Source organism: Oncorhynchus clarkii, chromosome 11 (assembly GCF_045791955.1).
Source record: "Oncorhynchus clarkii lewisi isolate Uvic-CL-2024 chromosome 11, UVic_Ocla_1.0, whole genome shotgun sequence".
Taxonomy (NCBI): domain Eukaryota; kingdom Metazoa; phylum Chordata; class Actinopteri; order Salmoniformes; family Salmonidae; genus Oncorhynchus; species Oncorhynchus clarkii.
Window position 1 is genome coordinate 37,487,111 of NC_092157.1, and position 25,521 is coordinate 37,512,631.

The window sequence follows — 25,521 nt, forward strand, 5'->3', positions numbered from 1 at the left end:
CAGTTCATGCTGCAAGAGCTCTGATAGACTGGAGGATGTCCTCCGGGAAGTTGTCATAATTATCATGTAAGTCTATGGAAGGGGGTGAGAACCATGTGCCTCCTAGGGTTTGTATTTAAGTCAATGTACCCAGAGGAGGAGGGAAGCTAGCTGTCCTCCAGCTACACCATGGTGCTACCGTACAGAGTGCTGTTGAGGCTACTGTAGACCTTTGCGAAATAGTGTTTTAATCAGTTATTTGGTGACATGATTATATTTTGTGTAGTTTTATCTAAAATGGATACATTTTTTAATGTTTTATAGTTAAACATTTTATGATATTCACTGAGGATGGTCCTCTCCTTCCTCCTCTGAGGAGCCTCCACTAATAAGTACACATTAATTACAAGTAAGTACCGCTCAAGATACACAATATTTAGCTACATAAAATGAAGTGTAACATTTAGTAATCTAATTTTATTTATGCAGATATGCCATGGTGTACTTGTGGGTTTATCCTCTCACTTGGATGGCAAGGAGATTCAGGTTGACACACATTAATTAGATTTTTTATTTTTATAATCTGGGATGACCCCCATATGGTAGACCCCAGTCAGTGAGGTTGACCTATACTGAGTGCACAATTCGAAATACCTGCTCTTTCCATGACATAGACTGACCAGGTGAAAGCTACAGTATGGTCCCTTATTGGTGTCACTTGTTAAATCCACTTCAAATCAGTGTAGATGAAGGGGAGGGGACAGGTTAAAGAAGGATTTCTAAGCCATTCTGTGATATGGAATAGTTTTGGTAGAAAATCCCTAATCTTCTCTAATACACTGACATTCTTGTATTTTGACCAAAGGTTTTCCCTCTGAAGATTCTCTGTGGCTCCAGAGATCACAGGCAATGGATCATCTTGTCCTCTTGTGAGAGACTCTCGGATTGACCTCCTCGCCATTTCACAATGCCCATAATTTACCAATCCTTTAAAGTGGCAACTCAACCCATTAGCACCCATTTCAAGTCCTTTCGGTGCCCTTGACATCAGTAGAGCTAGGCTTCATTTTATTTTACCTTTCCCCTGGACTTTGTAAGACTTCCTAAATGCTCTCTGCCTTTTAGAAGCCACAGTGACTGAACACGGCAATCACCGAGATTAAATAGAAGACTCAAAAGGGTAGCTTTTGGGTAGCATCAGAAGACTGGACACGTGAGATGGGCACTTTGACTTTGAAGCTCCAAGGCTGCAAATGTTTCAGACAAGAACAGTTCCCTTCAGAGTCATTTCTATCCCCTTTTGACTCCGTCTCTAGCTCTAGTTTTCCTCAGTCTGTCTGAAATGGTAGGGGTGTCAGGGGCCAGCCTGTCAGGGCCCTGGTTGGTGCTCTCACAGAGCAAGAACTTCAATGCTAAATGGAGAGAAATGGGGATACCTGTCAATCTGAATTCATATTTTCACAGGTTTCCCCTTCCTCAGTCAGCATCCAAACCTTAAGAGAAACTCAACTAGTATTGCATAGAAAATACAATGAAGCCCCCTATCCAGTTATCGATTTTCCTTAGCCACAGCACCACAAAAATCAATAATTAGAACACAATGCTCAATACAGGAAATAGATATTGGAGAAAATACACTGTGCTGTACATTTGTATTGTACTTGAGAAAAGATGAGCGCCAAAACAATATTGAATATGAAATATTTTATTACTAAAAGTTTTGGTACACTGAAGGTGCTCTATTTACATCAGCTGAAACTCAATTCTTTACATAAATCACAATTTTATTCCTCCGTGAAAAAACAAACGAATCAAACATGAAAATCTTTAAAATGAAGACGATGATAACAAAGGAATATACACTCAGTTTATTAGGTACACCATCCCATTCCCAAAATGGATCGCGCCTATAGACAGTGAGTCATGTGGCAGTGGCTTGATACAGTGCATTCGGAAAGTATTCAGACCCCTTCCCCTTTTCCACATTTTGTTATGTTACAGCCTTATTGTAAAACGGATTAAATAAAAAATGTTCTCACACTATACCCCATAATGACAAAGCGAAAACAGGTTTAGATTTTTTTGCAAATGTATTAAAAATAAAAATACCTTATTTACATAAGTATTCAGACCCTTTGCTGTGAGACTTGAAATTGAGCTCAGGTGCATCCTGTTTCCATTGATTATCCTTCAGATGTTTCTACAACTTAATTGGTGTAAATTAAATTGATTGAGGCACAGATCTGGGGAAAGGTACCCAAAAATTTCTGGAGCTTTGAAGGTCCCCAAGAACATAGAGGAACCACCAAGACTCTTCCTAGAGCTGTCCACTAGGCCAAACTGCACAATCGGGGGAGAAGGGTTTTGGTCAGGTAGGTGACCAAACCTGATGGTCACTCTGACAGAGCTCCAGAATTCCTCTGTGGAGATGGGAGAACCTTCCAGAAGGACAACCATCTCTGCAGCACTCCACCAATCAGGCCTTTATGGTCGAGTGGCCAGACGGAAGCCACTCCTCAGTAACTCACATGACAGCCCGCTTGGAGTTTGCCAAAAGGCACCTAAAGGACTCGCAGACCATGAAAAACAAGATTCTCTGGTCTAAAGAAACCAAGATTGAAGTCTTTGGCCTGTATGCCAAGCGTCATTTCTGGAGGAAACATGGCACCATCCCTATGGTGAAGCATGGTTGTTGCAGCATCATGCTGTGGGCATGTTTTTCAGAGGCAAGGACTGGTAGACTAGTCAGAATCGAGGGAAAGATGAACGGAGTAAAGTACAGAGAGATCCTTGATGAAGTCCTGCTCTGGAGCAGGTTCTCAGACTGGGGCGAAGGTTCACCTTGCGACAGGACAACGACCCTAAGCACACAGCCAAGACAAAGCAGGAGTGGCTTCGGGACAAATCTCTGAATGTCCTTGAGTGGCCCAGCCAGAGCCTAGACTTGAACCCGATCGAACATCTCGGGAGAGACCTGAAAAATGCTTTGCAGCGAATCATTGTTCTTCCTCTGTCAACAATGGTTACCTGCAAGGAAACACGTGCCGTCATCATTGCTTTGCACAAAAAGGGCTTCAAGGATATTGCTGCCAGTAAGATTTCACCTAAATCAATCATTTATTGGTTCATCAAGAACTTCAAGGAGAGCGGTTCAATTGTTGTGAAGAAGGCTTCAGGGCGCCCAAGAAAGTCCAGCAAGTGCCAGGACCGTCTCCTAAAGTTGATTCAGCTGTGGGATCGAGGCACAACCAGTACAGAGCTTGCTCAGGAATGGCAGCAGGCAGGTGTGAGTGCATCTGCACGCACAGTGAGGCAAAGACTTTTGGAGGATGGCCTGGTGTCAAGAATGGTAGCAAACAAGTCACTTCTCTGATATAGACTGATATTCTGCAAAAGGTACAGGGATTGGACTGCTGAGGACTCTCTGATGAATCCCCTTTCCAATTGTTTGGGGCATCCGGAAAAAAGCTTGTACGGAGAAGACAAGGTGAGCGCTTACCACCAGTCCTGTGTCATGCCAAGAGTAAAGCATCCTAAGACCATTGGGGTTGCTTCTCAGCCAAGGGAGTGGGCTCACTCACAATTTTGCCAAAGAACACAGCCATGAATAAAGAATGTTACCAACACATCCTCCGAGAGCAACTTCTTCCAACCATCCAGGAACAGTTTGGTGACGAACAATGCCTTTTCCAGCATGATGGACCACCATAAGGCAAAAGTGATAACTAAGTGGCTCGGGGAACAAAACATTGATATTTTGGGTCCATGGCCAGGAAACTCCCCAGACCTTAATCCCAGTGAGAACTTGTGGTCAATCCTCAAGAGGCGGGTGGACAAACAAAAACCCACAAATTCTGACAAACTCCAAGCATTGATTATGCAAGAATGGGCTGCCATCAGTCAGGATGTGGCTCAGAAGTTAATTGACAGCATGCATGTAGATTGCAGAGATCTTGAAAAAGAAGGGTCAACACCGCAAATATTGACTCTTTGCGTCAACTTCATGTAATTGTCAATACAAGCCTTTGACACTTATGAAATGCTTGTAATTATACTTCAGTATCCATAGTAACGTCTGACAAAAATATCTAAAGACACTGACGCAGCAAACTTTGTGGAAATTCATTTTTGTGTCATTCTCAATTTTTTTGGCCACGACTGTATATAAAGCAGGCAGACAGGCATCGAGGCATTCAGTTACTGTTCGGTTGAACGTTAGAATGGGCAAAAAGACTAAGCGACTTTGTATGTCATATGATCGTCGGTGCCAGGAACGCCGGATCCAGTATCTCAGAAACAGCTGCCTCCTGGGCTTTTCACACACAACAGTGTGTAGGGTGTCCCGAGAATGGTGCGAAAACAGCTCATTGGTGAGGGGCCGAAGGAGAATGGCAATAATCGTGCAAGCCAACAGGCTGGCCACAAGCAGACAAATAATGGCACAGTGTGGTGTGCAGAAGGGCATCTCGGAGCGCAGATCTCGTCGATTCCTGTCACGGTTGGGCTATTGCGGCAGACGAGCACACCAGGTTCCACTCCTATCAGCTAAAAAGAAGAAGAGGCTCCAGTGGGCACGCGATCACCAACACTGGACAATTGAGAAGTGGAAAAATAGGGCCTCCCGAGTGGCACAGTGGTCTAAGGTACTGCATCGTAGTGCTAGCTATGCCACTAGAGATTATGGGTTTGAGTCCAGGTTCTGTCACAGCTGGCCGCAACCAGGAGACCCATGGGGCGGTGCACAATTGGCCCAGCGTGGTCCGGGTTAGCGATGAGACAAGACTAACTACCAATGGGATACCATGAAATTAGGGCGAAAAAGGGGTTAAAAAAGAAATAAAAAGAGGTGGAAAAAAATTGCCTGGTCTGTCGAATCCTGAAGCGTCATGCTGATGGCAGAGTCAGGATTTGGCATACGCAGCAGGACCCATCCTGCCTGGTGTCAACGGTACAGGCTGGTTGCGGTGGTGTGATGCCATTGCGTTAGCAAGGACCAACATCCCTGTGGAACGTTTCAGACTTGTAGATTCCACACCCCAAATAATCCAGGCTGTTCTGGAGGCAAAGGGGGATCCGACCCGGTACTACATGGGTGTACCTAATAAACTGTGTGAACACAACATAGGAGAGCAATGAGGGAGAGTGGTGGCTTCCACAAGCTGGCATTTATGTGTTTTACACACAAGGCTCATGCACAAGGCTGAGAGCCTATAGCCAGGACCATGTCAGAGAGAGAGAAAAAGTGAGAAATAAAGAGAAGTTGTGAAATCATTGGAGTCAATCGAGGCTGTTCTGTAAAATAACACAATGACCGTGCTTGAAATGGAACATTCCTATTTTTCTGAGGAGAGTCCATTCCTTAAGCACAGGCCTGTGACCTGTGAAATTGGTATTGTACTGCCATTACATATGGGACATAATTGCTGCTACGCACACAGAGCATTTACATTACACAGGCCTGCGCTACACACGTCTAGGGCACAATGAAAGAATGCACATTCAAAAGCATGCATCGTAGCAGAATGAGCAATGTTTGTAATCATAAAAAAGAAACTGCAGAAGATGTGCCATTATGTATCATCTTCTTGATGCGACTAGTACACGACCCAAATTTCTAGACTGATGAACACTGATTCTTCCAACAATGCAATAGACATATTTACAGTAATTATATTCTGTCAATGTCTGTCATTTCATTGCCAGTTAAAACATTTTTTTGAATGTCAATTTTCAATGACCTATTTACAATAAAACTAGATACCAGGTTATAGTACCCATCAATCAAAATAAGGGGAGGGAAAAATATACATCCATAACATTCTTAATGAGGAGTCTGGTCTTGTCTTTTTGGCTGCCATACTGCAGTATTCAACCTGACATCGCTGCTCTGGGTGGTGGTGGTATAGTAGCCTGGTCCCAGATCTGTTTTGCCAACGGTTGTTGTTGTCATGCAATTGACATCAGAATGACCATAGTTGGCGAGACAGCACAAATGGATCTGGAACCAGGCTAGTGGTATAGTGTGAGCTGGTCTGAAGTCAGATTTTCTCCTGGATGAAGGGGTGCTGCAGGGCCTGGTTGATACTGATGCGTTTGGCCGGGTCCAGCATCAGAGTGGCGTCGATCAGGTCTTTGAGGATCAGGACCTTCTTCCTCTGCTCCTCGGGCAGCCGCTGGCCCCCCACCATGTCACACAACAGGTCCTTGGTGGGGTTGATGGTGCTCATCACTGTCACCTTCTCCTGTGGACGGGACGGTGAGGGGTGGATGGAGGGAGGTGGAGGGGTGGAATGGCGGTAGTTGGAGGGGGTGGAAGCAGAAGTGAGATTTTTTGTAAGATAGTGAAACCATTCAAAAACCATTAAGCATCTGAATGAGCCTTCATGATTAGCCCTGGCAAACCTAGCAAGTTATTTATGCTTGAACCACAGACTGAAGATCGATAGAATCAGGGAACCGCTTTGCCCTCTTTCTTAGATTGTTTCTTGAAAACGTAGCAGGTGAAAAGTAAAACATATACAAACCCTTTCAGTCACTTTATCTACTTCAATGTAGAGGAAGTTGAGGTTCTGATCAAAGTGCTGGTCTTTGAACAGGCCTTTCCGGATCATCTGAGAAGAAAGGAAGAAACATTACATAATCTGTACCTTACAGCACAGTGTACAATGCCCCAGGTTATGACTTCCTCTCAAAATCTAAATTTGAGAAAAATGTTGAGGCTAGGAAACTAGCCAGGTCTAGTAATGTGGACAGTTTACCTTGTTGGGCATCTTGCCCTTGAGGTCCATGGCAAGTTTGATCATGTGGTTGTTGGAGGAGCCGGGGAACAGGATCTTGCCAGTGTAGAGTTCGTATAGGGTGCAGCCCACCGACCACATGTCTATGCTGTAGTCGTACGGCTTCCCAATGACTGTGATAGAGAGAGACATCATAATGAATGTGATCCAAATATGTGAGACCATCATTCAGCGATGAAAACTGGTGAGGGCCCAAAAAGGTGAGAAAAAAAATCTGCAAGGAAACACTCAAAAAAATCTGTGTAAACTGCAATTTTCAGAGTGGGGTTAATCACAATACCAACATTTCACTAACGATGTGATACTAGGTTAAGTATCACGATACTAAGTGGAAGGGATGCACTATATAATCGGTGAACATATCGGAATCGGACGATATTAGCTAAAAATGGCAACATCGGTATCGGCCCGATTTAACGGCGATGTTAAAAACCAATGTCAATGCTACCGTGCAAACCTATATAACGTAATATAACGTAATATGACGTAATGACGCCACGTAAAATGTTGCGCTACACGTGCAACACAGCATTTCTAACATAGCCCACAATGTCTGTTGTGTGGATCGAGCAGTCAACAAATCGAGCAGCCATTTGAAAGAGTAAGACATTTTCAGCGATACAACTCAAAAGGTGAAAGCCATTAAAGCCAAAATAATGGAATTCATTACACTTGACAATCAACCGTTCTCTGTCGTGGGTGATGTTGGCTTTCGACCGACTGGCCGAGCACCGGTACACACTAACGTTACCAAGTGCGCTATTTTCAGATGTTGCCCTACTGGAGTTACACAGTAATAGCGTCACTGCTATTAGCTTCACGACATACATACTATGGAACGCCGTTTGGTTCTTTGCGTGTCAAAAAAAGATTCAGTAGCACTGTCAAAGCTGTATAAAAAAGTCTGCAAACAAACAAACACCGGCCACAAACGATGTGTTTACAATACCGTGTTGATAATAAAGCAGCATTTGTTCGACCGCAACTTCTGGGATAGCTAGCTTTAGCTTGGTACCTAGCTAGCACCAATACAACCAGCCTGAAAACAATGACCAGTAGAAACTGTAGTAATTTTCATTATTCTTAGCAATGATTCAGGAATCTTTGTGAGCAAGTATTAGCTGGGATGTCACTTGTTCCCCTTTGAAATTGAACTTCAGTTCATGAAAATAAATAGCTAGCCAGCTACTTAACCCTGTTGCCCAAAGCTAACTTTATAAGCAGCCAGCTAGCTTCACCTGGCTAGTGAGGCTTGACAGGACTATGTGTTGTGAAGCTAGCCACAATAAGAATTAGGTTCAATAGTGGAATTTGCAGTTTGCCTTCAAAATAAAAGTATATAATTGACAGTGATGCAAATGAATACAAATATTTTGATGGCTAACTGCAAAGTCCACTATTGTGGCTAGCTTCACATAGATGGGTCCGACCACCATTAATCAAATAAGAACTGTCTTTTAAATTAGGGTTATTTTAGATGATGACACCTAGCTGTATAGTTAGGCAGCTAACTATAGCTACTGAAACAGATTATGTCGTGTTATTTGACACGTATCTTTTTTGACACGCAAAGACTCAAAAGGCATTCCATAGAAATCCTGGTTGAGAATGAAACGACAAAAATGAACAATGAAATAGCACAGCAAGTAAATGAAAGAAATAGGTTTTGATTATGTTTTACTGGTAATGGGGACATATGTAAATGCCAACAAAATAATGTTTTTGTTAGTGTGGTGTGTGTGTAACCATTATTTAACTAGGCAAGTCAGTTAAGAACAAATTCGTATTTACAATTACGGCCCGAACGACGCTGGGCCAATTGGGCGCTGCCATATGAGACTACCAGTCATGGCCGGATGTGATACAGCCTGGATTCGAACCAGGGACTGTAGTGACGCCTCTTGCACTGAGATGCAGTGCCTTAGACCACTGCGTCCATGTGTGTGTGTTAACTATTTAACTGTACTAGAATGCTTAAAAGGCCGCTAAAATTTGAAATATCAGTTATGGTAGCGTTTCTTTTGGCGAGGAAATGATCGGTATCTGCCAAAAATGTAATATTGGTGCATCACTACACTAGTATTGTGATACCACAGGGTTTGCCCTGCCACCCTGTTCCCGTGTTCTATATGTTCTGCACACAAACCTGTCCCTGATATTCACACCAATACAACAAATTTAATTTAACTTCACACTTTTTAGTGTATAATAGAAATCGGCTACTGCAGAAAATGGCTGATTTGCTCATATCCAAAGACCTACCTGTGATTGGGCAGTAAGGAATGTAGAAAGGAGTATAAATGCATAATGATCTTAATTTTCATTGTGGCATTAAGGAAAAAACACACTAGGCCTATTTGAAACCAACTTTACACACACACACACACACACACACACACACACACACACACACACACACACACACACACACACACACACACACACACACACACACACACACACACACACACACACACACATTCTGATAGGACATACTGTATATTATTTTTTGATTTGTAGTTGACGTATAGGGATGCATTCTGTGCTCAGTAATGAATTTTGATATGAGAAACATACATTATTTAGTGATCACACAGGGACAGGGCTGGTTATAGCAAGATTTGGTTGCCCCCCCATCATGTGTTGGGCTGGGGCACTAAGCGGCCGCTTATGAATGCACAGGGAGAAGAAGTCAAGAAGGTCTGCTCACGCCTATTTTATAGCTCAATGGGTGATAAACTTTTTGTCAGACAGATCAACACAATTCACGTGGATGATTTATCTCCATCTCTTCATTCAAAAACTCAATCATGGACACTTACTGACAGTATTTATATGTATATATTCTTATTCCATTCCTTTACTTTACTTAGATTTGTGTGTATTAGGTAGTTGTAGAATTGTTAGATGACATGTTAGATATTGCTGCACTGTCGGAACTAGAAGCATTTCGCTGCACTTGCAATACCATCTGCTAATCATGTGTATGTGACCAATAAAATTGGATGGGACAGTTGTGGCTGCTTCGCGTGATATATTGTTGTCTCTACTCTCTTGTCCTTTTTTGCTGTTTTCTCTTCCCAATAATGTTTGTACTATGTTTTGTGCTGCTACCATGTGTACTAAGTTGTTGTCTTTAGGTCTCTCTTTATGTAGTGTTGTGGTGTCTCTCTTGTCGTGATGTGTGTTTTGTCATATATATTTTTATCCCAGCACCCGTCCCAGCAGGCCTTTTGCCTTCTGGTAGGCCATCATTATAAATAAGAATTTGTTCTTAACTGACTTGCCTAGTTAAATAATGGTTACACACACACCACACTAACAAAAAAGTTATTTTGTTGGCATTTACATATGTCTCCATTAGTTAAATAAAGGTTAAATAAAAATATATATATTTTGAGATCAAAGCAGGTTTAAAGTGAAGAGTTTTACATCCCTGATTATTACAGAAAAATCTTCATAGTCAAACACAACTTACTGATTTCGGGAGCTCTGTAGAATCTGCTGACGAGGTACGGTGTGATGTCGTTGTCCGCCACGTGGGATGCCGAGCCAAAATCGCAGAGTTTCAGGATGGTCTTCGACTCATTCACCTTGTGGGGAGAGATAGAGAAACAGACACTATCAAACCAGGATCTTATTCATTAGGGCAGTGTAGCAAAACGCTTAAATAAAAATACATTTTTAAAAAAACTACAGAAAACGAGAAAGAAAAAAAACCAAGTGATTCTTATAGGACGAATCCAGGCAGTCCCTCCCTGTTTCAGTCCGCTTTCTTCCATTTGGTGCCTTATGAACACGACCCAGCCTCAGTGCAGTGGTTAACAGTCATGTGATGATATATATAAATGTAGGGGTGTGAACGTTTATAAGCAAAATTGGGATCCGTAACTTTTTTACCCCCCAAAAATGTTAATCACAGTGCAGCTGGCTAGCCTGCTCTTTCTCTTCGCTAATGATATGAGTCTGTTGTGTGTAGAATATCCTAGCCTATTCTTTGATGACGGGCCCTGCTTTACTGAATTTGCGAGACATTGCATGCCAAGAAATTGCAAAAAACAGCATTCCATTGTGAGATAGAGCATTTGATTGTCAATAGATAGGCCTAGTGCACGGTTCTGACTATGTCTGCCTGGTGGCCGACCTGCCTATACTGTGAAGCTCCCCTCTCTCTTTGTCCCTCGCTATGAAAATATACGATTGTTTGTGTTCTTGGAAGTACAGCAATTAATAAGGCTCCTCCGTTTCAAAATGACTGAATCTTAGGAGTCGGTTCCTTGCAGAAGATGCATTTTCTTTAGACTAAATGTCTTGTTAAGTCACGGTATTTAACCAACTTTGAAGTACATTTTTAGGAGAGAGTGGTCTGCATGCAGACAGGTCAAGATTATTTGTAATTTTTTAATTTCACCTTTATTTAACCAGGTAGGCCAGTTGAGAACAAGTTCTCATTTACAACTGCGACCTGGCCAAGATAAAGCAAAGCAGTTCGACACATATAACAACACAGGGTTACACATGGAACAAAATAAACATACAGTCAATAAAACAGTAGGAAAAAGTCTATATACAGTGTGTGCAAATGAGGTAGGATAAGGGAGGTAAGGCAATAAATAGGCCATGGTGGCGAAGTAATTATAATATAGCAATTAAACACTGGAATAGTAGATATGCAGAAGATGAATGTGCAAGTAGAGATACTGGGGTGCAAATGAGCAGGATAAATAAATAAATACAGTATGGGGATGAGGTAGTTGGATGGGCTATTTACAGATGGGCTATGTACAGGTGCAGTGATCTGTGAGCTGGGTCTTGTAACTTCTGGTCGCCTATTGATGGACATTAGTCCTGCTTCAGAAGCAGCATTCCCTTTTCAGATAAGTAAAATGCCCATTCAGTGGCGTTTCGAAACTATCTCCAGAGAAGGTTTCGCGTTGGCATGTAAAAAGCCGTAGTATACCCTTACAGACAAACAAACATACCGTAACCAAGGCGCTTTCAATGGTATATCTAACAGCGGAAGATGTTACTTTATTGCCCGGTACCTAGCGGTCATACATGTGTAATAGGACCATTATTCTGCATTGTGAATTAATGTGGAATTTTTTTATTTTATTTTTTTACTGAAAACCGTAAAAAAAAAATGCAGTTTAAAAGTTAAGCAAAATGTTCCATATGTCACATTCCTAATATAGTGATAGTATGGGCCTCGTACCAAGATGTTGTCGGGCTTGATGTCAGCGTGGAGGATGTTGCACCGTTTGAGGAGCTTGAGGGCCAGGAAGAGCTGCTGGGTGTAGGAGCGGACAGCCTTGATGTGGAGGCCCACATCCTTACCATACTTCTTCAACACCTCGCGCAAGTTCATACTGGAAAAAGAAAGACATGAGTTACAGCCAGTGAAGCCGTGTGCTAGATGACAAACACGTTGCAGCGTGCCATTAAAGCCACTAAGGACATACGGTGTGTCTGAAAATGCACCCTATTCCCTTTAAATTGCATTAATTTTGACCAGAAGTGCCCTATAATAGGTCGCCATTTAATACATAGCCATAGTGTGGTGACAGTGCAGTAGTGGTAGTCTCCCAGCCAGTACCTGAGGGGCTCAAACACCAGACACAGGTGCTGCTTGTGGTAGAAGTGTCTGAAGAGGCGCAGGCAGTGGAACTTGTCGTCGGGGTCGGCGTCGTTGAGCCTCTTGAGGAACTCCAGCTCCTTCAGGCCAGTCTTCTGCCTGGAGACCCAAAACAAAATCAGCAAGGTAAGCATTGATTGTTTTTTATTTATTTGTATAAATAAATCAGATAAATTCCCCTCGTTCAAGGAAACCCCGGATGCTTCACATAGATGTAGATGGAATACTTATAATGAGAGTGCACATTCAAATGTATGGGTGGTAAAGGCAATATGCTCCCATAACAATAAATGAAACAGAGACCAGACAAACCCAAATGGCACCCTATTGCCTATATAGTGCACTACTTTTGACTAGAGAGCTATGGGCCCTGGTCAAGAGTGCTGGTCAAAAGTAGTAGACTATATAGGGAATGGGGTGCCATTTGTGTCCTGAGGCTTGCCTGCATGAGGACCTACATGAGCTCGTTGTTGCGGATGATCTTGACAGCCACATCCTGTCCGGCGCGGGCCGTGTCCCTGCCCCTGATCACATTGCTAAACATTCCCTGGCCTGTGTAGCCATACACGTCGTAGCGCTTGTCCAGCGTCTCCCCGATGTTCACACCTAACATACAGGTGGCACACAGAGGGAAGAGATGAGGGGCATGTTTATAAAGTGTTGGACATTTCTCAATGAGATATCCAGTTTCCAGGCCTAAAATAACACTATATTGAATGATCGTGAAATCAAAGGACCACACTGAATACTGTAAGACTACATGGACTGTTTCCAAACAGGGCTGATTTATAGAGAAAAGAAAGCTCAGCAGCCTTTAATTGATGAATTAGTGAATGACAGTGACATTTGTAGTGTACAGTCAAGGGCACTTACGGTAGTAACCCTCTGCGTCGGTCCAGTTGTCCCGGAGGTTGGGGTTCTCTTTGAAGTCCTTCCCCCCCACACCTGCTGCTCTCATCCTGGCACTCTGTACAGAGATATATATGACCAATGGTTCAACCACAACATGACCAAACATTCAACCACACTCACATAATGATCTACTGCAACAGACAGATCATTCAGAAGATAAGGACGGGCTTGCGTGTCTAGTCCAGAGTTGCACTCTAAAGATCAGAGATACAAACATGGAGGGGAATGAGGCTCCTGTAAGACTTACATCAATGGCTGCTTCAAACATGTCGTCCGATTCTGTAAACATATCAGGGGCTGAGGGCTTTTTGAGTCCTAAAGGAAAGAGGGAGGAGGAAACAAGATTTTGTTTTAAAATGTTACATTTGTGAGTTATTAGTAGAAACATGCTCCGACTGGCACATGTTTTGGCCTAAAAATATGACCTGAAGGAATGCAACTGAATGACTATAGGGGACCGAAGACTAATTTACAAACCCTGCATGTTAGTCGTATGTGTTAAGTCACTACTGCATTGTCAGCTTTCTCCCAAGCAGACAGATTCAATTTCAGATCAACTTTATTATCCCACTAGGGGGAAATTAATTTGGCCATGTGCTTAAAAAGACGGTACATGAAAACACAGAAACTACACAATAGAATCATTACGGCACTGTCAGCAATTTTCATGCTGCGGGCGGGAGCGGGCAAATACTTTTGTTGTCCGCCAGATTATTTGTAAACGGTCGTCTATCTGATTTGTATGCGTTATCCTACGGAATTGTATTAAAAGCACATATTTTTCCGCATTATTCAACTTCAGTAGCCTAACTCCCTAGTAGCGTGCCTAGTATGTGTGGTCTCAGGGAAATAGAGTAGGCTGTCTATACGAGCGGAGAATCACGTGGCTGTTAACTTAAATATGATTACACTGTAGTTTACTGGTGTCCGCAAATAAATACTGATAATGGAAAGTGGAGGGCGCTCAACCAACATGAGTCGACGTGCAATCAATTTTTTAAATCATCATTGAAAAGGCAAAGGCACAACGCACACATAGGTTAGGCTACTATGGTGAGTGAGTGTTGCGCCTTTTCATTTTCAATAAGTATTGACTACCCATTTATTTTGTCTCTGCCTGCAAATCGTCCTCCTAAAACGTAGGCTATATCCTATATGCAAAACGTAGCAAGTGTGGCTGTCATCATTCCTGCTGCTTCCAGTTCAGTAGCCATACCTGCGAGACCAGGTGCGTGTGTGTGGTCTCAATTAAGTATAGTAGGCTATAGCCTATGCATGGTCATAGAAACACAGGTCAGTTATCTTTCCAGGGACATGTACTTCCTAAATATGATTTGGCTATAGTTCACTACATTGCCTGGAAATAAATATATTTCTCAGTCTGAAAACATACCACTCCTAAAAGTTTGGCTATAAAAATAGCTTGAAAGAAATTAAGTCTGCTCCCTTCAAACTACATCTATCATATGACTGTTATACCCCAGTAATGCAGAAAGCCTAATATAATGGGCCACGTGCAAATCTCAACCTATTTCTTAAGGTATTTTTGCACATTTGATATTGCCCATTGGACAGAAAATTGCTGGCAAGTGAGCTGTGTCACATAAGCCCTAAAATAACATTGCGCGACAGCGGTTGGGAACAGTTATTTTTTATTTGTTGTATTGTTCTTATATTTTCCTTCATTTTCCACTAACTCGATGACCCCTTCCCTAATTGGACTAAACTAATGAACAACACTTAGGCTTCTACTTCCAGTTCATACATACTATATACATTTTACGGAGACAATCTATTATACAATAGTTATACGTTGTTTGTTTTTACACCTATCCTTCCTCAACCCCTCCCATCTATCTCTGAAGACCATCCAGTTTCTATGTTTGGAGGAAAAGGGGGGAAGCTTGCAAGCTGAAGAACACCATCCCTACCATGAAGTACGGGGGTGGCAGCATCATGTTGAGGGGGGTGCTTTGCTGCAGGAGGGACTGGTTCACTCCATAAAATAGATGACATCATGAGGCAGGAAATTTATGTGGATATATTGACGCAACATCTCAAGACATCAGTCAGGAAGTTAAAGCTTGGTCGCAAATGGGTCTTCCAAATGGACAATGACCCCAAGCATACTTCCAAAGTTGTGTCAAAATGGCTTAAGGACAACAAAGTCAAGGTATTGGCCATCACAGTGGCCATCACAAATCCCTGACCTCAAACCTATAGAGAATTTGTAGGCAGAACTGGAAAAGCGTGTGTGAGCAAGGAGGCCTACAAACTTGACTCAGTTACACCAGCTCTGTCAGGAGGAATGGGCCAAAATTCACCCAACTTATTGTGGGATTCTTGTGGGAGGCTTGTGGAAGGCTACCCGAAACGTTAGACCCAAGTTAAACAATTTAAAGGCAATGCTACCAAATACTACAATTCTGACCCACTGGGAATGTGATGAAAGAAATAAAAGCTGAAATAAATCATTCTCTCTACTATTATTCTGACATTTCACATTCTAAAAATTAAGTGGTGATCCTAACTGACCACAGATAGGGTATTTTTACTAGGATTAAATGTAAGGAATTGTGAAAACTGAGTTTAAATGTATTTGGCTACGGTGTAAGTAAACTTCCGACTTCAACTGTATATGCATTTTATGGACACAGTATATTTTACATTAGTTACCTTGTTATTAGTCCCACCCTTCAGCTCCAGTCAACCCCTTTCATCTGTCTCTTAACACCATCCATATTGGATTTCTATTTGCCATATATTTTTCAACTGTTCTGTGATGTTTCACAAAAGTTCTGAACCTTTCTATTGTCATAGTATCTACAGACTGTAAATTAAAGATAAAAATGTTTGCTAAAAGTATTAATATTGATCGATTGACTATGACTTTTCAGATCACCCAGTAGCGCTTTCTGCAGAGTTAGCTCCAAGTAGATGTTGCAATTGTACAGCCATCCCTGGACATGCAACCAAAAACAAGCAACATATGGAGAGTACCAAAACATATAATCTAATGATTCTGTCTCTTCACAGCAAAATCTGCAGAGCTGGGATGGTTGTATCAACCATATACTGTAGGAAATAGGGCGCATATATTTTCACCTTGCCTGACCCTTTACTCACCATCCTTCTCCTGTGTGATGAGGCCTTGCTTGGCCTTGATGTTCTCCTCAAACGTGTCCAGGTTCTCCAGCTCGTACTCCTTCACGTCGGCCGCCACGCGCTCCAGGATGTCGTCTGGTGAGGGCGAGCGGCTCCGCGTGCTGCTCTGGGGGCTACTGGGATCCGACGCCATAGACGTCATGCTGTCCTCGTTGCCGCCACGGTATTTCTGCGCAGGGAGAAAGGTGTCAGGCATAGAGAGGTCACAACAATGGAGATCCGGAAAAATAAGATATTGGTTTGGATGTGGGACAATTTCAGCGGTGTATCATGAAAAATCAAATCGTGAAAATTCCCATATCTGAGTAGAAAAAAATAGAGGATGTGTCTGTAAACAAACGAAACACTGGACTTGGGGATCCCTGAAACAGCTATGGACAGTCCAACAGCAGAGTGAGAGAGGAACTGACCTGGACGATAGCTAGACGCTGCTGGCGGCGCTGCTCTATGAGGGCCTCTTCATCCACCTCCTCACCGTCAAAATCCTCAAACCTGAGCACAAAATAAACCCACTTACAAGAACACACAATCACCCAGAGAATTACCATATTGCCGAGTATAGCATTTGTGTGTGTGTGTTCTCCCTCTACTCACACTTCCTCTTCGGAGGACTCCTTGTCGGCCTTCATGCCCTCAGAGAGGCTGCCCTTGAATTTGTCCTCGTCCCGGCCATGTCTCCTCCTCCTGTCCCGGTCCCGGGAGTTGGAGCGCCTGCCGTACTGTCTGAGACGGCCGTACCTGTCCCTCTCTGGTGACCTGCAGCGCACAGGAAAGGAAACGCTTTGTGTTGTTCTGAATGGTTTGTTAAACACTTAACAAACCCTTAGACAACCTTGGCTTACGAGCCTCCTACTCTGACATCACTAAAGCTTCATCAATAGAGCCAGACAGAATCTGAAAGGGAATCAGTCGGAAAGGAGCTAGCTATACGAATCTAGTATCTTCAATAATAATACAGTATTATTACTATTATTATTTACAGGCACCATCTCAATACATTTCTGAAGGATTGAGGAAGAACTCTTGCAGATTCCATTTTGCCCAGCTCATCCACACACACAAAGTTTCAGCTTGTCTCATCTAACCTGCGTCTCAGTGGAGATCTACTCCGTCTCCGGAAGGGCGAGGGAGACCTTCTTCTGAAGGGAGAGCGGCTCATCCTGCGACCTTGGGGAGCACCTCTGGGGCTGGTCTCCCGTGACCTCGCTCTACCCCCTGGTCCTGCTTCTGGCCGTATTCGCTTCCTGTAGGAGAGAGAAAGCTTAAAAGATCAGTGGTGGATAGTAGCACATTCTTAATGCCCAATCCTAAAACACAAAAGTAATAGTTGCCCTTGCCATGTACAGACCTCTACTGCTGTTCAGTACGGGACAAGAAACAGGCACTGCATAAACATTTCATAATAATATAGGCTTAAATAAATGATGGCTCATTAAAAAAAATAAAAACATTGGGACTCAAAGTTGGAGAAATAGGGGGTGGACTGCAGGTTATTCCATAGTAACGGACCTTAGTGGTGAGGAGCCCTGTCTGTCAGCATCCCTCCTCCTGGCGTCTATGGAGCGACTGCTGCCTCTCCTGGCTGGGGACCTGGCTGCTCTGGAAGGAGAGCCCTGTTTGGAGGTAGAGGCTGAAGCTGATGCCCGTTGGGAGTCTCTGGTGGAGCGTGGGGAGGTGCTGCGTCTCCTCTGGGGGCTGCTGAGCTCCCTTCCTCCTCGCCTTTGGGGAGAGCGATTCTCTTTCCCTGACGAGGTGTCCTTAAACGGGGACTTGGTCGGCCTCTTGTCCGGCTCTTTCTCCGCCTCCGATCGTCCTGGACGCTCCCGTGATCTGGACTTCCGGCTGCCGCGCACCGCGTTTGGTCTGTCATCGTTCTGGGGCGAGGAGCGTTTATCCAAGCGGCCGCCCCTCTGCTCTGATCTCCTGCTAGAGGGGGAAGGAGACTTCTTGCTTCTCTCTTTGGACCTGCTCCGGGAGCGTTTCCTCTCTTTTGATTTGCTGCGGCCACGGTCTTTGGCGGCGGTGTTTTTGGTGCCTTTGGTCGTTTTGTCTGACTTGGACTCCTTGCCAGTCTTCTCCCTGGACTTGCTCCGACTGTGGCGCTTGGAGCTGGACTTGCCTGCTTCTGTGGTGTCCCGTCTGGATTTACCACTCCTACCCCTGGGGGAGGGGGGCTTTGCCATGCTGCCCCTCTGGTGCTGCTCCCCATTCCGGACCCCCCCATCTCCATCTCCCTCCTCAGAGCCAGAGTTATAACCCTGTAGGATGAGGCCCATGCCTGACTGCACCTTGCCCCCCTCCATCATCTGGCTGTCTAGCTCTGCTTTGATCATGGCCCTCTGTTTCTCCAACTCCTCCAATAAAGCCTTGTCATCAGATACAGGGGATATGTCCGTTTTTCTGTGGCTGGAGGAGCTGTTGATGCCAGGGGCGGATGGAGAGGAGCCATCTTTACGTTTGTGTTTCTTGTGTTTGTGTCTATGTTTGCGCTTGCGGTCCTTGTCCTCTTCGGAGGCGTGTTTGTGTTTTTTGTGCTTGCTGCGGTGTTTGTGCTTCTTTTTCTTGTGTTTGCTGCCACTGCTGTAATGTTTGGACCTCTCTGCTGTCTTTTCTCCATTCATTTCAGCTGCCCCCTCTCCAACCTCTTTATCGTCCTCTTCATCTTCAGAATTTTCAACACTCTCCTCCTCGCTCCCACTCTTCTCATTCTCACTCTCCAAATCTTCTTTCCTGTGGAGATAAAAAGAGATTGGTCAAAGATATAATTTAAACAAATAACTTTTTGTAACATGGTTAGCTACAACATTCATCGACCAAAACATTACTATCCTGCTTCCTGACTTTACCGCCATAGCTAACGTTACTTAGCCTACTGCTAGCTGGGTGATTCTCATAAAACCAGTTTTAAACATATCTGTAGAAAATTGAGTTACAAAACTATGATGCATATGCAAAAATCCACTATCATTCTGAAGACTAAGATGTCAACTTTTTTGCCAAAGTGTCTTATTTTAAATAAATTAATATGCACATTTTTAACCCAAAATTCTCATTACTGAAATGCTTTCGGATTAAATTCACAGAACATTTTTATAAAATGTTACTTTCGAGAAACCTAACTCACTTGAATAAAACACTAAATATGTTGCCGAATTTTGTCCATAAATCATAAAAATGGTATACTCGTTGAAGTTTACATTAAATTATAATATTTATTACGTAAAAACACTGACTGTGGACATGTCTCATTACCGCACCCCTCTTGTTGGTGGATAATTTTTGTACCAGGTTAAAGCTTATCTCCTGCAATTCTACACATTTTGTCATGGGGTGCAGATTTTTTTTGTCTGTTTTAAAGGCAATTTCCTACAATTCTACATGTCTTGTGTGTTCATGTGATATTTGAGTAACTCAATTACAACAAAATGGGCTAGTTGATCTGTACATTTATGAAATGTTTTAAATAGGTCTGTAATGACTGACATGACAAGAGGAAAACTGATGATGCACTACCCAATTTAAAACTTTCAGGAGTAAGTTGAAATTTTGTTCAAGGTCATGAACAGTAAAAATCACGTTTTTCATGAAATTGGATGATATTTGGATTAAACCAAAATAAAGTGCAATAGGGCGGCGCACAATTGGTCCAGCGTCGTCCGGGTTAGGGGAGGGTTTGGTCGGGGTAGGCCATCATTGTAAATAAGAATTTGTTCTTAACTGACCTGTTAAATAAAGGATTATTTTTTTAAAACAAGTAAAATTACCAAAGTATGAAAAATCACTGTTGCTTCTACATTGATGAAGTTTGATCATAAAGTTACTGGTCCTCTTCCCCATGTCAAACACTTGGATTCAGGAGGCAGGATTATTAAGGGGATAGGGTGACATCACCCAAACTCTCATTTTAATACATCAATGGTAACATGATATTCTCTTACCGAATTTAAATAAGTGCAGCCTTGTAACCAACATCGGAGAAGGCGTGTTTGCGGAGAGGCGTGGTGCCACCAACCTCCTGTGTTATATGTCTCCCCTTTCATCTGTGTCTGGTGTTAGACAGTTACTGGCTAGCTAGGTCTTCAGCCAGCATGGAATAAAAAGGGGGTGACGGGTAGTTCAAAACTCTGACACAGTTGTCATGTCAACACATCTGTCAGTGCTGCTGTGAACCGCATCACAAGAGACATGCCATTAATATAAGCTCCCCGCCCTCTCAGTCTGTCTTTTCAAACTTCCTGGTAGTTAGCCATGAGGAAGCAGTACTTTCCCACATTTTTTGGGGCATTTCTATCCCCCAAAATATTTTCCCCACGGGTGCACCCCAGAGTTTCTGAACCACTAATCTAGAAGGGTAGTCCTTAGATGAGCACAAATTGTTAATTTATTCACTTACATGCCTTCAAAATGAGATTCTTATTCTCAAACACCCCCTTGGACTTCTCATTACCAGCACGGCTAAAAAGCTCAAATTGTGAAAAAATCAGAACCATTATCTTACCAACATGGAGGCGTGAATGGGTCAATTGTTTTCTGACTCATAATGGCTGTCTCCTAATATTTGCATATTGAGTTAAGGTACTCATTACCAAAACACATTTCTCATTACAACATCATTTTTAGGTCAGTTTAGATAATAAGAACCTTAATTTCAGTAATGATAATAAATTAAGTCTCATTTATAGTCAATTGGTGAGCTGTACTGGAAACTTTATCTATTTACTAGGCCCATTCCTTAAATCTTGATTTTTTTGTAAAAACAACATTTGATTACGTATAAGAAATATAACTTACTTTAAGCCACAATCGGCAGTTCGTGTTTCAGCAAAGAGCAACCCAAACACTTAAAGTAGGATATCCACCATTTTTACATCTGTACTTGTTTTCACACTCACCTATAGTGGCAAGAAAAAGTATGCGAACTCTGGAATTATCTGGAATTCTGCATAAATTGGTCTTAAAATTTGATCTGATCTTCATCTAAGTCACAACAACAGACAAACACAGTCTGCTTAAACTAATAACACAAATTATTGTACTTTTCTTGTCTATATTGAATACATAATTTAAACATTTACAGTGTAGGTTGGAAAACGTATGTGAACCCCTAGGCTAATGACTTCTCCAAAAGCAAATTGGAGTCAGGAGTCAGCTAACCTGGAGTACAATAATTGAGACGAGATTGGAGATGTTGGTTAGAACTGACCTGCCCTATAAAAAAACACTCACAAAATTTGAGTTTGCTTTTCACAAGAAGCACTGCCTGATGTGAACCATACCTCGACCAAAAGAGTTCTCAGACGACCCAATATTAAGAATTGTTGACTTGCATAAAGCTGGAAAGGGTTACAAAAGTATCTCTAGATGCCTTGATGTTTGCAACAGTAATACAAATAGAGAAAGTTCAGCACTGTTGCTACTCTCCCTAGGAGTGGATGTCCTGCAAAGATGACTACAAGAGCACAGCATGCTTAATTTGTTTTATCTTCATTTAACTAGGCAAGTCAGTTAAGAACAAATTCTTATTTTCAATGACGGCCTAGGAACAGTGGGAACAGGGGCAGAACGACAGATTTGTACCATGTCAGCTCAGGGGTTTGAACTTGCAACCTTCCGGTTACTAGTCCAATGCTCTAACCACTAGGCTACTTAATGGGGTTAAGAAGAATCTTAAGAGTGTCAGCTAAAGACTTAAAGAAATTTTTATTTTACCTTTATTTAACTAGCAAGTCAGTTAAGAACAAATTCTTATTTTCAATGACGGCCTAGGAACAGTGAGTTGCCCCCTGTTCAGGGGCAGAACGACACACGGGATATGAACTTGCAACCTTTCGGTTACTAGTCCAACGCTCTAACCACTAGGCTACCCTGCCGGCCCATGAAATCTCTGGAACATGCTAACATCTCTGTTGACGAGTCTACGATACGTAAAACACTAAACAAGAATGGTGTTCATGGGAGGACACACTGCTGTCCCAAAAAAACATTGCTGCACGTCTGAAGTTTGCAAAAGAGCATCTGGATGTGGACAGATTAAACTACAGTTGAGTTGTTTTTTTTGTGTTTTTTTTAAATTTTACCCCTTTTTCTCCCCAATTTCGTAGTATCCAATTGTTGTTGTTGTTGTACTATCTTGTTAATCGCTACAACTCCCGTACGGGCTCGGGAGAGACGAAGGTTGAAAGTCATGCGTCCTCCGATACACAACCAACCAAGCCGCTGCTTCTTTAACACAGCGCACATCCAACCCGGAAGCCAGCCGCACCAATGCGCCGGAGGAAACACCGTGCACCTGGCCACCTTGGCTAGCGTACACTGCGCCCAGCCCGCCACAGGAGTCGCTGGTGCGCGATGAGACAAGGACACCCCTACCGACCAAGCCCTCCCTAACCCGGGCGACGCTAGGCCAATTGTGCGTCGCCCCACGGACCTCCCGGTCGCGGTCGGTTACGACAGAGCCTGGGCGCGAACCCAGGACTCTGATGGCGCTGCAGTACAGCGCCCTTAACCACTGCGCCACCCGGGAGGCCCTACAGTTGAGTTGTTTGGAAAGAACACACAACACTATGTGTGGAGAAAAAAGGCAAAGCACACCAACATCAAAACCTCATCCCAACTGTAAAGTATGGTGAAGGGAGCATCATGGTTTGGAGCTGCTTTGCTGCCTCAGGGCCTGGACAGCATGCTATCATCAACACAAAAATGAATTCCCAAGTTTATCAAGACAATTTGCAGGAGAATGTAAGGCTGTCTGCCAACTGAAGCTCAAAAGAAGTTTGGTGATGCAACAGGAAGAAGAAAGTACACCTTCTGGAGTGGCCCAGTCAGAGTCCTGACAGATGCTGTGGCATGACCTCAAGAGAGCAGTTCACACCAGACATCCCAAGAACATTGCTCAACTGAAACAGTTTTGTAAAGAGGAATGGTCCAAAATTCCTCCTGACCATTGTGCAGGTCTGATCCGCAACTACAGAAAATGTTTGGGTGAGGTTATTGCTGCCAAAGTAGGGTCAACCAGTTATTAAAACCAAGGGTTCACATACTTTTCCCACCCTGCACTGTGAATGTTAACATGGTTTGTTCAATAAAGACATGACAACGTATAATTGTTTGTGTGTTAGTTTAAGCAGACTGTGTTTGTCTATTGTCGTGACTTAATGAAGACCAGATCCAATTTTATGACCAATTTATGCAGAAGTCCAGGTTCACATACTTTTTATTGCCACTGTATACTGTTGTTTAAAGGTAGACTCAGCAAAATGACATTGACCCGAGCAGCACCGCAGATATTGAGATGAGCGAGATGCAAGACTTAGCTCTAAAACAGTGATACACAGTATCTGTGTATGGGTTCGCTTCACGCTGTTCACAGCATGGTAGTCAGGGCACCAGAACAGAGGAGAAGTTGGGGTTTGCGCTTCAACGCTCTTAGTTGTGGCGGAAATTGACCCCCTAATGCTGTTTACTTTCTGCAGCTACGTCATATCGCCGAGTCTACCTTTAATATTCCCAAGACAGTTTTTGGTCCATATCTCATGTATTTAGATACTTTATAGGCATATTGTGTTATGCCGTTTGCCCCTAGCATCCCATTCAATCCAGAAATACATCTAAAATGCCTTACAACCACAAATGTCCAAATACAGCAATACTACCTGTAAAGACCTTAAAAATACAATTCTTACTTTTGAAAATATATGCATGTGATTACAGTACTTGTACTGTAATTAAGGGGTATTTTAGTAAATTGCATTAGTGATTTTAGTATTATGCAAATCATTTGGGATTAACAAATTACAAAATCTCAGAGAGATCAGTAGTTTTTCAATGGCAAACTATCCAACATTCATTACCGAAACATGCAGTCTCCAAAACCTGCTCATCATTGCCATAAAATGCACCATTTGTTTTTGAAATATTAGGAAAAATAAAACTTTGGCTTAATCTAATAGTTTTACTTTTGTTCCTTATCCAAATATGTGTACATTAAAATAAACATGTATACACAAGTGATGACAAAATATTAAAACCGCTATGTGATGGTAATGAGAAATTACAAAATAATTGTATTTTTAATATTTTTTATTTTCAGTGCTATGTTTAACTCAGGCCTTTTCATTACGGGAAAATAAAAATATTAATGTAAAAAAATATATTAAAATATGGATTTGTTAAACTTTTTTGGACTGAGAACTGTTAGTGTAACGTTAAGGTATGAAGCATTTTTGTATTGGTAGTTGTGGAAAAGTAGGTAAAATGCATAACTGTAAAAACAAAACAACATAAGAATAATCATGAAATAGATAAGTACATATCCTAATCTCAGTGATCCAATATAACATTTCTTGAAAAATGTAAATTGTTTGGTCAAATGTCAAGTTTTGTGAGAATTACCCAGCTAACGTGTTAGCTTGCTCGCAAACACTGGCTAGCTTGCTACCTTAACTTCTTACTGATGCAATTGGTATTGTTAGCTAGATAGCTAGCGAGCAAAATAGCTAGAATATAAAGTCACATGTTATGATACTAGGGTTTGAATGGTTTATGGTATAGTTTATCTGGGGTTTATGTCTGGGGTTTATGTATAGAAAACATGTAAACATGTCAGCAAACACGTTCGACCACTCGGTGCTAGCTAAGTCGAGATGGCAGGCTAGCTCTATATAGTTAGCAAGCTAGCTAGCCTAGTACTGTTTTAATGCTGAAGAAAACAGATACAACGACCACAACGTTGACTTGCCAAAATCACTGAGCCGAATAAACCTACAACAAATAAATTGCATGACTGTGTAATCTTCTAAAATGTCTTACACGTGTTCGTTCCCATTATTATTCATTCTTGTAGACTCGATTCCCAGCTCTACGTCGGCCATTTTCCTCAGCCGGGGAAGGCGGGGGTCCTTCCTTTCAAAGTATTGTACACTGTACACACAACTGCAATAAATTGTACATCTGCCCTCTACAGCACCGGCGACGTACTGTGTTGACTGAAAATGCAAACGTTCTACTTCTGTTCACCAGGGGACAGTGATGTAT

At 42.5% G+C, this 25,521-nt stretch overlaps 1 protein-coding gene across 1 annotated transcript; it reads right to left on the bottom strand.

Moving 5' to 3' along the window:
* Positions 1-1,668: 1,668 nt before the first annotated feature.
* LOC139420493 (serine/threonine-protein kinase PRP4 homolog) lies at positions 1,669-25,377 on the bottom strand. Its single transcript, XM_071170698.1, has 15 exons — positions 25,297-25,377; positions 17,998-19,218; positions 17,574-17,732; positions 17,083-17,244; positions 16,899-16,980; positions 16,450-16,657; positions 13,571-13,638; positions 13,285-13,378; positions 12,870-13,017; positions 12,373-12,510; positions 11,992-12,145; positions 10,255-10,369; positions 6,738-6,889; positions 6,504-6,590; positions 1,669-6,221 (listed from the first exon to the last, which is right to left on the bottom strand). Exons 1-15 carry the CDS (start codon positions 25,356-25,358, stop codon positions 6,018-6,020), a joined length of 3,054 nt encoding a protein of 1,017 aa, XP_071026799.1. The 5' UTR covers positions 25,359-25,377; the 3' UTR covers positions 1,669-6,017.
* Positions 25,378-25,521: the final 144 nt, after the last annotated feature.

Bases quoted from the DNA above. Each gene is read 5' to 3' on its own strand.
- LOC139420493 (XM_071170698.1), bottom strand. From the start codon at position 25,358: ATGGCCGACGTAGAGCTGGGAATCGAGTCTACAAGAATGAATAATAAT. The intron at 13,018-13,284 runs GTAAGTGCCCTT...CCTGTATGTTAG, and splicing joins CGACGCAGAGGGTTACTACC to GTGTGAACATCGGGGAGACG. The intron at 6,591-6,737 runs GTAAACTGTCCA...CTTTCTTCTCAG, and splicing joins AGGGCAAGATGCCCAACAAG to ATGATCCGGAAAGGCCTGTT.